Genomic DNA, 15,765 nt, shown 5'->3' on the forward strand with positions numbered 1-15,765 from the left:
AGGGTGGTGGTGGGGTAAGCAAAGAGGTAAGGGAAGGTGGGAGTCAGCCACCCAGGGCTGAGACAGCAACTATGGGGCGCGTGTGGGCTCCTGAAGGACTGCAAAGCCCTAAAAGCAGAGACCTAAACATCCAAAATGTAGGCTGCTCCTAGAGGAAGCAGGGGCCAGGCCCCGCCCGGGCTATTTCTGTCCGGATCACATGTGAATGAGTCTTCTTGTCATCCCAGATGGCTCCAGGAGCCGGCCAGGCCTCGACTGACAGTCACTTGGGACCCTGGGTGTTTTTGGAACCTGGTGACTCACTCCCAGATACATTACTTGACGTCTATTTATTAAGTGCCCAGGGTGTGTGGAGAGGAGATGTGGTCCCTATCTTTGCAAAACTTATACTACCAGGAAGAGGCTCAGTTCTGTAAAACATCAGGACCCAAAACAATAGCACCTACCCAGGCGTTACACGGGGTTGGGCATCTCCACCCGGCCAGGCCACCTCCAACGGGCATGAGAGAGACACAAGGAAGAAATCCACCAGGTTAAACCTTGATGGAAGGGAACGCGGCTGACAAAACCCACCTCGACCCTGGATGAGCCGAGGGGTATTCATCATACTAGGGAAGGATGCTTTGCCAAACATAGCCCTCCGCCCACATTTTACATGATCTACTTCGCCCAAAGTCCATTTGCTCACTGCCTTTAGGACTGCATCAGGGCACGGAGATTATTTACGCGAGAGGTTCGTCAAACCTACCACACGGTGGGGCTGGGGAGCGAGCGGGCCTCTGCGCAGGGAGAGCGGAGAATTAGCCGCCTGCGGAGTGTTTAGAGAAGGGGAGGGCGCGGAGACACAGCCACTACCCTAACCAGTTAGGGAGGGTCAGGGAAGGCTCCCTGGGAAGGCGCCCAAAGGTCTTCAACCTAAGTGGGGACAGATCAGAAGCAAAAGACAAGCAGCCCACGGGAAGGTTTGGTAGCGAAAGCGGTTTAAATAAGAAAATAAATGAGATTATATGCTTATTGAATAGATGAGGTTATAGGGGCAGCCCCATGTTTTGAAATGTTTGATTACTGGTTCTGATTTCTGGGGTGGAGTAAAAGAATGGAGGGCAGTCCTCCAGGAGTGTAACTGAGGCGAAGTTGCTCATGGCCTGGAAAGGGCTGGGGCCACTGCCAGGCGCCTGGGGCCAGGCAGGGAAGGTGGGTCAGGGCACCTGGCCTTCAATGGCTGCTTCTGTCACTCGATCCAAGAACTTGGCCTAACTCTCTCACCAAGTGAGCAGGTCTAAGTTTATGGTTTCTTTATCTATACCCGAGGGTTAATGAAACTTTCAAGGTCACTGGAGCCTGGGCAAGGCCTGAGAACACAGGTGGCAGGGCTGAGAGATCAGGGTGCACCACACACCTGCCCAGGTGCGCGCCTGGTACACGGCAGACCACCAACATTGGCTGAACCGAGCAGCCCCGCTGCTCCACTGTCGGCCTGGGAGGTGACTCCCGCCCCATGCCTCAAACTACACATCTGAAAAATGGGGATAAGTCCCACGACTTCACAAGGGCTATCAGGATAAGCCATCTGCATAACCATGACTGCTTACACCCCTTCCAACTGCAACTGGTTGCTTGCTGCCTTTAATAAGACAGGAACGAGACCGGCTCTGAGGGAAATCAAGAAATCACGAAGGACGCTCTGATTCGCAGCTACTGGATTCATCGCGGGGCCAGGGAGCAGGGGTGGAACCCACAGAGCACCTACGGGAGGTGTCTGTTAGTATTCCGGACACAGGCTGAAGCCACCAAACCTTCACCTAGGAGATGCCCCGAACATAGCTGAGTGTCCCATGGAAAAACAAAGACCTTAAATCATGCCTTAAAAGACAAACAAGCCCAGCAGGGCATGGCTCAGCGGTTGAGCGTTGGCCTAGGGTGGTCATGAGGAACAAAATCCAACCCGCCTTTCTCCACAGAGGGGAGATAGGAGCATCAGCTCCTCAGCACGGCCCTGGGGGTGGCGGGGGAGAGACCCTCCAAGGTCATGCGGAGAGGAGCTGGGGAAGGGCACCCGTCGAGGGGAAGGCTGTGGGTTTCACAGCGGCGTGCAATTGCGGCTGTCCTGTGTGGTGGTTCCCCCCCCCCCCGCTTACTCACATCTTCAGGTTTCTCCGTGACAATCCAATATGGCTCGTGCCAGGGAACCCCATTGGTCTTGCTACTTTTACAAGGGAGTTCTAGGTGCAGAGGAAGGTGCCTTGTAGGAAATAAACGTTTAACTTTAAAAAAAGGTGACGATAAAGCAGGACACCGGCTTCCTTCTGGAACAGCAAATCCGCCCTAGAACTAGGCCTCTTCCAACACAGCTTTACTTCCCAGCACACGACAGGCACATTGGTTCAGAGCCCGAGTGCTGGAGTCAGAAAACACGGGTTCAGAGTGGCCATGGGCACCGCCTGGCACGTGGCAGGGCTCAAAATACCTGTGAGCCACTGTTTTTCTTGTACATGACCTTCCTCAGCTGGGACTGGAGGGAGAGAGTCGGGAAATGTCCAAATCAGGGATTCACCCAGCAGAGGGTTGAGAATGAAGAGCTGTCCCGGGGGCTTCCTGAGCACAAGGGTGGGAAGGGACAGTCTTGGTCCCTTGGCACTCCTTCTATAGAGTGGGGGCTTCCTTCCTGGGCCCCTGGGCTCCATCTAATCTGAGGCAGCCCTGGGGAGGGCACCGCGACCAGGGGCCACCAGAGGCTCACTGCTGGGAGCCATCAGGACCTTCCCACATTCCCTCCCCAGCTCGGGGGCTGAGAAGTGGCGTGTTCTGGCTCATGAAACACTCTCGGAGCCAATGTGAACTCAGACCCCCCTTGGGCGACGGGTAGAGAGCAGTGCTGGCACCCAGCTGCCACCACTGCCATTCCGATGAGGCAGCTATCTGCACACGGAGGGGAGAGATGGCATTTCGAGGCAGGGGGGCCGGAGGCAACAGACAGGATCCCCTACGAAGACATGGAGAGCCGAGGAAGTGAAAGCCTTCAAGTTTCAGCTGGGAGGCTGGAACCCAGCATGCTGGGTGCTCGCTCATTTTAATTGGTGCCTCCGTCAGCCTGGTGACACCCGGCTCTCTGCCTTGGCGAGGCCCTAAGGAAGCCAGGGGAATGACTCTGGTGGAGCCAAGTGCCCAGGCTCCCTGGGAGGCTGCAAGAGTCTAATTGCTGTTTGGTCTCCAGCTGCCAGGCTGCCTCCGCTTCCCGGCTGGGTGGTGGCCACCTGCTGGGCCAGGAGTGAGGCAGAAAGGATTGGGGTCTTGGCCTGGGTTCAGGACCCCTGCTTGTGTGCCACAATATTCCAAACAAGCCCAGTCTCCAGCCACGATAAAAACGCCTGTGACTGGACAAGCACTTATACATAAAAATGGGCATCACACACCTTAGCTCACTAAATCCACCCAACAGCCCTCCTGGAGATGCTCCATGATCCCAGTGTGCAGGTATGGAGGCTGAGCCCTGGAGAAGCTAAGCCCTGTATTCGGCTGGGATGGGAAGCCTGGAGCTTGACTCCAGAGCACACGGGCTTGGCCACTCCACTACCCAGGGTATCACAAATGACAAAAGCTATGCAAGTCTATCTCTGGCTTCGATCTTGGGCAAGTACGCTAGGGACACTGGGTCTGAGAAAGAACCACGGGCACAGATGTATGCGATGGATCCCACCTGGGGGTTGGTCATCCTGGAATACGCACCCCACTGCTCTTTCCAGCTCACCTTGGCTCCCTCTGCCTGAAGACCAAGAGCCCTGGCCCATCTGACTGAGCCTGGTGCCAACCAGCTCTGGCTGCTCCAACACTCTGGAGTGGGAGCCAGAGCACCACATGTTGACCCCCTGCAGGGGGACAGTGACCTTCCACGTTGCTAGCTAGATACCACACAGGCTCCAGGTAACTGCCGATGGATGGCACACCAGGCACCAGGGTGAAGGAGGGAGAGGTCCTCCTCTGCTCTACTACCTTAAGCCTTCGCCAGGCATGGCACGAACCACCAGCACCAAAGCAGCCTGTGAGACTAAGTGCCCAGCTCAAGCCTCAGCCGCCTCCCTTGCCCCCAATCCCTTTCTCACCCAGAGAAGGCATATCTATCGCACAGACCCATCCTAGGCAGTTGCTCAGTTTGAAGGAATGAGAAAGCAAAAGCTGAGTGTGACCGGAATTCCCCTGGAAAATCTCTTGTATGGCCCACGACACTCAGACTGTGTCCAGTGGCGGTCTAGGCCACCGCCCGGTGCCCGCCGCGTGGCTCTCTGACCTGCGCTGTCAAGAGGCCAGCCCCGCTGAACTGTGCTCAAGGTTATTCCCAAGTCCCAGGCTTTAAATACCTTTGCTCATACCTGCCTCTTTCATCAACCTGACACCTTCAGCCTATGAGTCATTCCTTAGCGTTTCGGCAGCCACGCTCACAGCCCAGAGATGCCTGAGTCTTGGATGAAATCCATCCTTGCCCACATAGGAAAAACAAAACCCAAACCCTCCAGTTTCCTGCAGGGATGATGCCCCATCATAGGTCATATCTAGATAAGATCAAAGGGCATAAGCAGCACAGCCGAGTTCCTGGGTACCTGCGTCTGAGCAAAGGGTAGGAATGCTCTGGACTGAATTTTGCCCCCCTACAATTCCTACGTAGAAGTCCTAACCCTCAGGGCCTCAGAATATGCCTGCATTTGGAGATAGAGGCTTTAGAGAGGTAATTAAGGTTAAATGAGATCATTGAGGTGGATCCTAATCCAACTCGACTGGTGTCCTTATAAAAAAAGATTAGGATACCAGCACCCAGAAGGAGGGGTGAACATGTGAGGAAACAGTGACAAGACGGCTATCTGCAAGCCAAGAAGGGAGGCCTCAAAAGAAACCAAACCCATTCACCCCTTGATCTCAGACTTCCAGCCCCCAGAACTGTGAGATAATAACTTTTTGTTGGTCAAGCCCCTGAGTCTGTGGTATATTATCACAGCAGCCCAGGCAGACTAAGATAGGAACACGGAGGTACGGAGCCAGAGGAAGGCACTGACAATAGCGGCTGGGTCAGGCGGAGGCCAGGCCTGCTCAAGCTCACGCCCTTAGAAAGCTCACTTAGTTCCCAGTGCCTCGTGCCCAGGGAGCACCAACTCCACTGAAGACCTCTGTCTGCATTCTGCCAACTCCTTCCTACCTCAGGGGTTACATCAGCCACAGCCTGGGGCTGATGAGGGCAGCCTCGAGGACAATCAGCTCTGTTGGGAGAAGTGAGACTCAAACCACTGTTAGGAGAAGAGGCAGGAGGGGATGCCGCCCACTTCTGACTGGGACCCTCAGACAGCCACTCCCATGAGCTACAAGGCTCCAAAAAACCCAACGAGGTTTATTTTCACCGTGACTTGTTGAATGGATCACCGAGCCAAGGTGATAACAAAGATGCATGGAACTCAGGGCCCACTAGGTGATCAGATGGCTAAATAAGTAATTACCGCCCAGTAAGCTACTTGTAATGATGGAAGCCTCATCCAGATGCCAACCCAGAAAAGGGCGGTCATTAGCCCTGTCGGAGAGCAAAGGTTCAAAGAGATGGGATTCTCAGCAGGACCTGCAAGACAGAACCGAAGCTCATGAGCAAACAGGAGGCTGGGAAAGGCATTCGGGACTGGGTGACCAGCAAGGCGGAGGGGTTTAAGAATGCACGGGGCCATGGCTTGTGTGGCTCAGTTGGCTAGGCATCATCCCACGCACCCAGAGGTTGCCGACTGGATTCCACGTCAGGGCACATGCCTGGGTTGTGGGCTCAATCCCCAGTAGGGGGCGTGCAGGAGGCAGCCAATAGATATTTCTCTCTCATCGATGTTTCTCTCTCCCTCTCCCTTCTTCTCTCTCTAAAAAACACAAACATATTAAAAAAAAACAAAACACAAAGAATGCATGGGAGATTCACACAACTAGAAGCAGTGTGACATTGTAGGTGAAGGCAGGAAATGGGACAGGTCAGGTTAGCAGAACACACAAGGCCCGGGATGTGGCCTTCCTTCTGTAGGGGATGGGAAGGTCCTGGAGAGCTTCAAGTTGGGGAAATTACCAGGTTGAATTTGTATGTTAGACTGAAAGCTCAGACAACAGGAAAGGGGAAAGTTGGGTAGAAGGTCAGTGCCAAAATCAGAGCATGAAATAACAAAGGCCGACATCAAGGGAGGGCAGCCTCCTCTGAAATCCCTTCCTTCCTTAGCAGGTCCTGCTGTTTTCCAGCCAGGCTTGGTGCATTACACCCACTTGTTTTTAGAGGCTTCAGCAAATGTCCCAGCAAGAGGGCGAGAGAGGAAACTGAGGCACTAACGCACTGTGTGGAAAGCACGAGTTCCCTGGGCCCTGTCAGCTTTATATTTTGTTTTCCTTAAAAGAAACAAACCCAAAAGAGCCACCGACTTTGCCAAGATGAGGACAGGCCCACTAGCGGCCTATCCGAGCTTAGCTTTGTTGTCTTTTAGGCCTATTTCCTACCCATCAAGCTCCGTCATCGGGGGGCTCTGGCACACAGCTGGAGGGTGAAACGCCTACTTACTAAGGAGACCCTAAAGTGCTAGTCCATGCCATCTCAGGACCCTCTATAAAAGGCAGGTTATTTTAAGCCCTTCCTGGACCTAAGGCCCAAGCAAATGAAGCAAATGGCTTTGGGACAAGCACCAGAAAGGTTTTTAAGGCGTCTCATCCTGCCAGAAGCACACTTAAACTTTAAAAAATTTAAAGCTCACAACCTCCCTTGGATTCGCTTTGTGCTAGGCGATGGTTGAGAGGAACACAAAGCTAAACCCCAAACCCGCAGATCAATGGATCACGACAAATGCTTGCCCCCTTTCACCCTGTCCTGGGCACTGCAGGGACGGAGCCCCAGCGCTGAGACGCAGTCAACTCTGCCTTCCTGCCAATGGTTTCAGATTGGAACAGACGGAGACCAGTGTTGAACTCCGTTGCTTTTTTTAACCAGGAATGGGGCAGGGAAGCTAGCCAAAGGGGCAGGTGCGCCCGAGGTCCCCACCAGGCTTCCAGGAGCAAAGCCAGGGCGCCTCAGGTGCAAGGGGTGGGGACAAGGTGATGAGGGAGGCAAGGGACCCTGGAAACGCCTCTAAATTGGGGGTGCAGGATTAGGACCCCAGAGTCTCCCAGAAGTTTATGTCAGATCCTAGGGGTGGAACACAGAGTCAGGCATTTGGGTACACGTGTCTACGATCAGACTACCAAGCTCACAGCTCACCCCCTGAAGTTGCCCCCTCACCCGCATGCCCAGCGCAGCCCACCCCACCATCTTACTTCTGTTAGGCAGCTCCTCTTGGCCCAGGCCATCGGAGGGAGCCAGTGGGGCACTGCCACCCTCGTCCAAGGTCAGGATAAGGGGAACGTCGTCATCTAAATTCATGGCCATGTTCTGTCCTGTAGCCCTCAGGATGCGATGTCCAGGGCTGTAAATAGTCTCTGCTTTGCGCTTCCTTTGAAAGCCACTGGCCCAGAGACGCTTCTCAGACACTCCTCCATTCGAGGCATCTTCTAGGGTTTGAGGGGGGGGGGGGGAAAGACAATTATTAAAATACAACCACTACTGCCCGGCCGGGCGTGGCTCAGCGGTTGAGTGTCAACCTAGGATCCAGGCGATCGGGGTTCGATTCCCGGTCAGGGCACATGCCCAGGTTGCGGGCTCAATCAATGACTCTCATCATTGATGTTTCTCTCTCTCTCTCTCCCCCTCTCCTTTCCTCTCTCTGAAATCAATAAAGATATATTTAAAAAATAATAATAATAATAAAATAAAATACAACCACTACTGATGAAAATGTTCTGCAGTTACTTAATCTTGCAAATGCACTAAAAACCACTGAATTGTACCCTTTAAAGTGGTGGAGAACTGCAGTATATAATAGCATTAAAAAATGAGAGAAAAGCTCTGCAGGAACAAATACTGAAGTTAGTGGTAATTATGTCTAGAGACTGGTATCATGACCAATATACTCCACCTCCACCCTTCTTTGTTCTTGTTTGTATTCGAATTTTATCAAGACTAAAGACTTTAAGAAAATACAACCATTAAAATAATTGTAGCTAATACTCAATGAGTGCTTACTGTGTACCAGGGACTCTTCTAACAATTTTTAAGTAAAGGTGATGGAAACTTCACAATAGATAGGTTGGATTAGTATCCTCCATAACATCGGGGGAGATTTTAGGCTCAGAAAGGTTAAGTAACTTGCCCAAGAACCCACAGCTAGAAAGCCAAGCTTTGATCTACGCAATCTGACTCCAGCCTCATGCTCCTATTGTTAAAAGTTAGTGTGCCAGGTCACCTCCACTGGCCCATAGCTTTCTTACAGAGGCATCAGTCTCCTAGATTTGGGTGTTTGAAGAGGAAGGGAAAGAGAATATTTTTATAAATGATGTCCAGAGTCACACAGCAAAAGCCCTCCTCCTGAGTTCCCAATTTAAAGCACTCAGAACTAGCCTGGTCCAGCCCCTATTTATACACATTTCCATTTCCGCCGGGAAGGACCGAAAGCAAAGCAGAGACTCAGCAGATCTGATGGCAGACCTTTGAACTTGAAAACAACAGCAGGTTCCTTCCTCAAGCGGTAGTCTCCTGAGCTCAATCAACGTTGTCTCCAGACTCAGCCACTGAATGGCAACCCCGCCATTTACCGCTTTCACGAATCATCAGAATAATCCCAAACCGGGGCATCCAGATCTTTCTAAAACAAGGCTGCAAAAAGCCAGCACGGTCCTACTTGCTGCTAATCCTGTAGCCCTCTGCTCTGCAAACTTCCTGTGAGATTTTTTGTTGTTGCTTCCTCCAGATCTGGGGATTTCTTTTGCTTTTAAATCTCAGTACTGGGAAGACAGAAGAGGAAATCCCAAATGAGACACTACCATTTGTCTGTCTTAAGAAGGATTATGCTTTATTTATTTTCTTTTTGGTTCAACTTTTTTACTGCAGACATTTCCAAACATACTCAAAGTGGAGAGAATATGTAAATGAACTTCCTTGTATCTTTCGCTCAGTTTTGACGATTAAAAATATTCTACCATTCAATAGTGCTGTTGAGAAATACCCACTTCACAGATGAGAAAACTGAGGCTTAGAGAGGGGTAATGTCACATGCCTCTTAAAACTAAACACCGGGTAAGTGGGAGAGCTCAGATTTCAACCCAGGCAGTCTGAATATAGGGGCACCCCCTCTTTTGGCCCCCCTCTTTCACCGTTACCCTACACCTCCTCCCAGAACCAGTCCTGCAACCTGAATTCACTCCAGCCCAGCATTCTACAGAGGGAAAAAGTGAGGCCCAGAGCGGGGAAGGGACCTGCCCAAGGTCACAGGGTGCAGGACTCCTGAGTCCCAGCCCAGGGCTCCTTCTGGGGCTTCGCTTCTCCCTCTAGAGAGGGCACAGAAGGGAAGGGTCACCCCTGGGGACAGGTCCCAGGGGAGGGCCAGCTGCCATCGCGCCGTCTGCCCTGCTGTCAGACCCCCGCGCGAGTCTCCTGTGGGGTCGCCTAGGGGAACCAGGGCGACGAGCAGATGTGGGAGGGGAGGGAACAGGAGCGCGGGCTCCAGCTCCACGTGCTCCCCGCCCTGCTGCGGGCCCCGCGCGGGGGTCGCCCCAGGAAGCCGGGGACTAGGAGAGAGGGTGCAAAGCCCCGGCCTGGGCTGGAGGGGCAGGAGAGCGCGACGACTTCCCCGCACCCCTCCCGGCCCGCCCTGCACGCCCTGCACGCCGCCCAAGCTCCGGTGTCCAGCTGCAACCCCTTGCTCGGCGCCCTCTGACCCCTGACCCCAGCCCTCTGCTCGGGCCATCCCGAGCACCCCTCGGATTCTTACACGCGCCGCCCCAGCAAGCCGGACCGCGCCCCGGGCTCGGCACCGTGCAGCCCAACCTGCCGGCGCTGCCGCCAAAGCCCCGAGCGCGGAGCTGTCGCAGCCGCCACCGCCGCCGCCGCCACTTCAGCTGCTGCCACCACGGCAGCTGCGCCAGCTCTCTCATCCGCCGCCTCCCGTCCCCTCCACCCCGCCGGCCCGCCCCATTCCTCCTCAGCCGCGGCCTATTCGCTAGTTAGGCAGCCATGATGAGCTCTGATTGGCCAAGCTTCAAGTCCTTCCCCAGTTCTCGCCCACTGACGAGGCAGGACTCCCTAGAGAAGGGGCGGGGCCATGAATCCCCGCCCCTTTCCCCTCCCACTCTCCACGCCTTACTCATTCAGCCAAGCTCAGAGGCAGTCTGCGTCTTCCAATTGGTGGAGGGTCAGAGAGACGGTGCCTCTCATTGGTCAGACCTCGAGACGGGAGGAACTCAGCGGAATTGAATGGTGGAAAGGAAAATCAGTCAGGCGCCGAGTCCCGCCTTCTGAGATTGGCGCGTAACCTAGCAACGCAGGTACCTCGGAGGAAACTCAGGGCCGAGAAACCTGGAGCGCTCAGAGCAGGTGAGTGACCAGGGGAAGGGCTGGGACGAGGGGGCGATGCGGGCTGGCGTCCAGCCTGCTATCCTTTGGCTCAATGAGGAATCAGTAGCCCCATCGCGAGCCCATCCCGGCCCCCGGCCCCTGCTCTCCAGCCCCCGCCTACAAGCACCACTGGACATCTTCGGTTGTCCCTGCCTGGACTCTGCCCTTCTTCACCTTATCACCTTCACCGTCCTGCTTTCTCACCCCTAAAACGTGGAGTCACATCGTAGTTAATTAATTTCAAGTCAAACATAGGTGCTGGGGGCGAGAGGATGGTTTATAAGTCCCCTCCCATTCCACCCAAGGGCCCTGCAGTCCAGGGGAGGAAGCCCGCAATGGACCGAGCGTTTAAATTGGCTCATTTTGATTATGCCAATCTTTGCCTTTTGTGCTAACTTTAAAACTTAATTCCCACCCCTGTCCTTAAAACGTGATTTCATTTACATACGTAAGACACAGGGTTTGTTGTGAGGCTTAAAGAAGGCAAGGCAATGAAGAACTTGGCAGGAAGCGGAGGAGCATAGTAAGTGCTCAGTGAAAAGCAGCACCTTCCCCCCTTAAAGCACATCTGTCCTTGACTCTTCCTGCTTAAATAGCTCCAAGAGAGTTATTTCTTCCCATACTTTAAATATGCATATATTTAGCCCTGGCCAGTGTGGCTCAGTTGGCTGAGCACTGTCCTGTGCCCCAGAAGGTTGCCAGTTGATTCCCGGTCAGGCACAGGCCTGAGTTGTGGGCTCGATTACTGGGAGGGGGCTTGCAGGAGGCAGCCTGTTGATGTTTTGCTCTCACATCAATGTTTCTCTCTCTCTCTCTCTCCCCCCTCCCTTTCTCTCAAATAAGTAAAAACATAAAAATGGCTATCTTTACTTAAAAAAAAAAAAAATCAATGAGGGCAGATGTGATGGCTGAATTTTCTAACCAGTTGAATCCGGGAGACTCTCTTGTTCCCCAGTCCTCCTGTAAGGTGGCCGGGAGGAAGTGAGAATGGTAACTAGGAACTAGGAGAACCAGGCCAGGCCAGGGCAAAAGGCCAAGGACCCCAAATGGTGAGGAAGCCAAGAGTGAGAAGCAGTGAATTCTGAGGCCGCTGTTCCCGCCTTGTCGGAATATAAACACGTTTTTAGTAGAAAGCAAGAATCTAGCCCACCGCTTCCTTTCCCAGACATCACCCTCACTCAGAAAGCCCCCAACAGCCTTTTGATGGGAAGCAGCTGTAACAGAGGCTGCAGGGTCACAGCAGCAATCTCCCCACCTCCCAGCTGGACAGGCCGCCAGGGGCATCCCAGGCAGGACTCTGCCCTGGCTCTGGGCGAGGCGTCCCCCGGGAACACACTCCAGGCATGTGTGGTCCCACACAAAAGCCAGGGTTTTAGCTTGGGGTTTTCACTTGGTTTGCAGTGAAAAACTGAATTAAAGGGTTAGCCTTCCCTGCCTGCTCAATTGCTAGGTGTCCCCCCACCCCCAATTTTCCTTTTTCCCTAGGAGAGAAGGGCTTAGGGCAATGAGGCCGGTGTACCACCTGAGTCATGCCTGAGCATATTATAATACACCCCTTTGAAGAGGGCTTTTAGCTCTCCAAAGGGCTTTCCCATAAACCATGTCATCCCTCCCCCACCCAGCTCCCTTTGATGTGGCTGGGACAGGTGTATCCCCTGGTGCCAGAGAGATAAGGGACTTGCCCAGACTTCTTCCCAGAGCTCCTGACAGGGGCGAGTCATGTACCCAGGTCTCCTAACACCAGCTGGTGACTCAGATCTTGATTCTGTAACTGATGGTCCCTTTAGATGACACGGATGTCAGCTTGTCAGATAGAGCTGGGACAGACTTGAACAGACAGGCCTTCCTTTGACCCTGGGTGGAGCCCTAGACTTGGGATGGAGAGGCCAGGAATTTTATAGCAGAGCGAGGCCACTGAGGTCTAGACCAGTGGGTCTCAGCCGGGGGCACCCCCACGCCACACTCCCACCCTGCAGGGACATTTGGCAATATCTGCAGACATTTTGTCTCCAATCGGTCTGAAACTGGTAGTGGGGGCAGGGTGCTCCTGGCATCGAGTGCATGGAGGTCAGGGATGATGCCAAACACGCTATAATGCACAGGACAGCCCCCAAACAAAGGATTATCTCACCCAAAATGTCAACAGTGTGGCAGCTGAGAAACCCTATTCTAGACTGGTGTTTTCATGCAAGCAGACACTACACACACACACACACACAGATACCTTTCCCTTCAGGCCCTAGTTAGTGGGACTGAAAGCAAAATTATTACAAATCAAGATCATCTGAAATACAGAGAATCAGGAAAAAGTATCTCTCTGACCTTAGCTCTCAAATAATAGCAGCAGGTTATATCCCACAGCCCATCTAATGGCTTTAACATGAGGGCTTTCGAACGCAAATACATTTTCCACCTTGACCCAGCGGACATGTATTTAATTACAAATGGATACTTAACTACATGCAATGCGCTCTAATATTTTCTATACTCTTTCATTTATTTTTTTAAAAATATGTTTTTATGGATTTTAGGGAGAGAGGAAGGGAAAGGGATAGATAGAAACATCGACGACTCTCATCATTGATGTTTCTCTCTCCCTCTCCCTCTCTCTGAAATCAATAAAAACATTTTTTTTTAAAAAAAAAATGGAGGTAATAAAAGCTCTGACCTCATCACGTTGTTATGAGGAATAAATGAGTTAATTCGTGTAAAGAATTCAGAATGGTGTTTGGCACACAGTATGTTCTCAAGAATTAGCCAATGTTAAAAAGGCATTCCTTAAAATGAGATCCTTCCCTCCCCCACCTTCACGCACACTCCAGCTTTCTTAACGCTCTCCACACACCAGTGTTGGATTTGTGGGGTAGTTGTAAGGTTAACTTTTCTACCCTTTTTTCTCCCAAGGAGGAAAAAATATAATTTACCGCAAACCTTTTTTTTTTTTCCTTCAAAATGTTCTTAGAGTGAAAGTAATAAAATATCCAACCAGCCCCCTTGAATGAAGCGGAAGCGTAATTTGCATGATAAAGATATATTTCCATTTATAAAGTTCATCAGCAGAATTAATGACAAATAAAGGGACGATCCAATTAAAGTCCCCCGTCCATTAACAATCTCGTTTCGACTCTCAGGGCAGGAATTTTCAAAGGAGAGGCTGCAGTTGGAAATGATTTCAATATCAAGGTTGGTGGCATTAAAAAAAAAAAAAGACACGAAATGATCATGTTAGAAATCAAGGAAGAGAGATTCTCCAGCGACTTTTGTCATCAGAGTCAGACCCGTTTCCCCCCAATCCCAGTTCCGAGGGCTTTTTCTTGTTCACCCAAATGAGCTGTCAAGAACTGATGGGCGTCATCATAATCAAAGAAAACAAGTTTGCCCTTTAAAGCAAAAGAGGTAATTTGGCTGAAAGCAAATTGGAAACATTTCATGTAACGTTGCGTTTCCAGCCGCCATCCCTGAAGAATCCGGGCCTCTTGATTTATGTTGCGAGCTTGGGGGTGGAGGCGGAGAAGAAGCTTCATTAAACACTTCGGTCCCATTCGTCCTGTGGCCACGGGGCACAGATCCTTCACCCTCACAGAAGATGGTCCGTGGCTGTCCTTAGAAAGTTATTTTCAGGGAATAGCCTTAAAGGGACTCAGGAGATTAACAGAAGAGCAGGAAGTGGGTGGGAATGAAAGAGACGCCCTTCTCCACGAGTCCTCTGCTCCAGAGCCTTCCAATTTGGGATCCATTTGGCCCGGCCAAGGCCAGGAGCAGCCTCAACGCCAATCCTGCTTGTTCTTAGTCAAGGGACAAAGAAGGCGCAGGCTGAGGGATGGGCACGCAGTGGGGTCCGTCTTAGGCACGTTACACCCCTGGATCTCCAGCGGGGCCAAGAGACAGACTGGGAAATCGCCGAAGTCCTGGACTTGGGATTTCGGTTTCCCTGGGCTAATAATATCCGTTATTATTTATTGCGCACTCACAACGTCCAGGCCCCATGCCAGAAACTTCCCATCGAATCTGAAGATCCCCGTCACATGGGCGATGAAGCCCAGGCTTACGGGGATTAGATAACCGGCTCAAGATCCCCCAGCAAGGGTCCGAACCCAAGTGCGGCTGCTGCAGAGATAGTCCTCTTAGTCATCACATTGCCCCCGTAGATTTTTCTGAAGCTGTCTTATAAGTAGGTTTTTTATTTCGTAATAGTTGTAGCTTTACAGAAAAGTTGCGAAGATAGTACAGAATTCCAGTATGCCCTTCATTCGGCTCCCCCTACAGTTAACATCTTATATAACCTCGCGATGTGTGTCCAAACTAAGAAATTAACGTTGATACAATGTTATTGACTCAACTATCCACTTGATTCCTTTTCCCCTTCTAGAAGTCAATCTAGGATACAATGTTGCACTTAGTGAAACAGTTTTTTAAACATTGTATCTCCATTTTTAAAAATCCATACCTAAAACCCAGCGCAGGTGTGCTGTGCTGGTCCCAGTCCCGTTTGCTCCCTCCCTGATCTGCCCTGGGCCTGGGGCAGCTGCCCCCAGCAGGGTCATTGCCCAGCTCCCTTGCCAGTCAGTTCCTCACTGGGTTTCACCAATGGGAGGCACTGGAGTTAGACTGGAGGGCGGGACGAAGGGAGAAACCCGAGTATTTCTTCCCCCTGTGCTTTGGGTTGTGTTTCTGGCAGTGGCCACCGTTCCTCTGGGGCTGCAGTTCCTCTAGGATAGGAAGGGGCTGTGGTTCCAGCTTCCCCAGGGCGCCCCTGATCCCAAAGCTCGCCACCTCCTCCTTCCCTGGTGCCTTCTTGCCGTTAACAATTGCGGGGGAGGTGCGTGTGTGCTTCACCTGGCCCTGCTTGGCCTTTCAACTCTTCCATCACCTGTATCACCTTTTTCCGTATTTAAATTCTTAGAATGGCCCTGGCCAGTGTGGCCCAGTGGTTAGAGCATCTGCCAGCGCACCCAGAGGGTTTTGGATTCAATTCCCCGTCAAGGGCATGTACCTGGGTTGGAGGTTAATCCCAGGCCCCACTTGGGGCCCGTGCAGGAGGCAACCAATCCATGTGTCTCTTTCACATTGATGTTTCTTTCCCCCCCCCCTTCCCTTCCTTCCATTCTCTCTAAAAATCAATGGGAAAAAATTCTCCTTGGGTGAGCAATAGCAAAACAAACAAACTTCTTAGGATGATTTTAGCATTCCTGGTTGGCCCCTGCCTGACACATGTGCCCAAGACCCACCTCCACACTTGGCCATCCTAGCCCTGCGGCCGGGACACTGGCACAAAGCTCCAAACTGCT

At 52.1% G+C, this 15,765-nt stretch overlaps 1 protein-coding gene across 3 annotated transcripts in view; it reads right to left on the reverse strand.

Annotated features, from left to right (window-relative positions):
* The window catches only part of TPCN1 (two pore segment channel 1), a 37,508-nt gene extending 27,491 nt beyond the window's left edge, over positions 1-10,017 (reverse strand). For 2 of the 3 annotated variants that reach the window (XM_087828742.1, XM_087828741.1), the window contains exons 1-2: positions 9,911-9,954; positions 7,306-7,539 (exon numbers count right to left, since the gene is read on the reverse strand). In XM_087828742.1, the coding sequence (XP_087684868.1) occupies positions 7,306-7,417 (112 nt within the window). In that variant the 5' untranslated portion in view covers positions 7,418-7,539; positions 9,911-9,954. Of the gene's footprint in view, positions 1-7,305; positions 7,540-9,854 lie in introns of all 3 variants that reach the window. The other variant, XM_087828743.1, reaches the window with a different exon arrangement.
* Between the last annotated feature and the right edge of the window lie 5,748 nt (positions 10,018-15,765).

The sequence above is a fragment of the Miniopterus natalensis genome, chromosome 20, assembly GCF_054644295.1.
Source record: "Miniopterus natalensis isolate mMinNat1 chromosome 20, mMinNat1.hap1, whole genome shotgun sequence".
NCBI lineage: Eukaryota > Metazoa > Chordata > Mammalia > Chiroptera > Miniopteridae > Miniopterus > Miniopterus natalensis.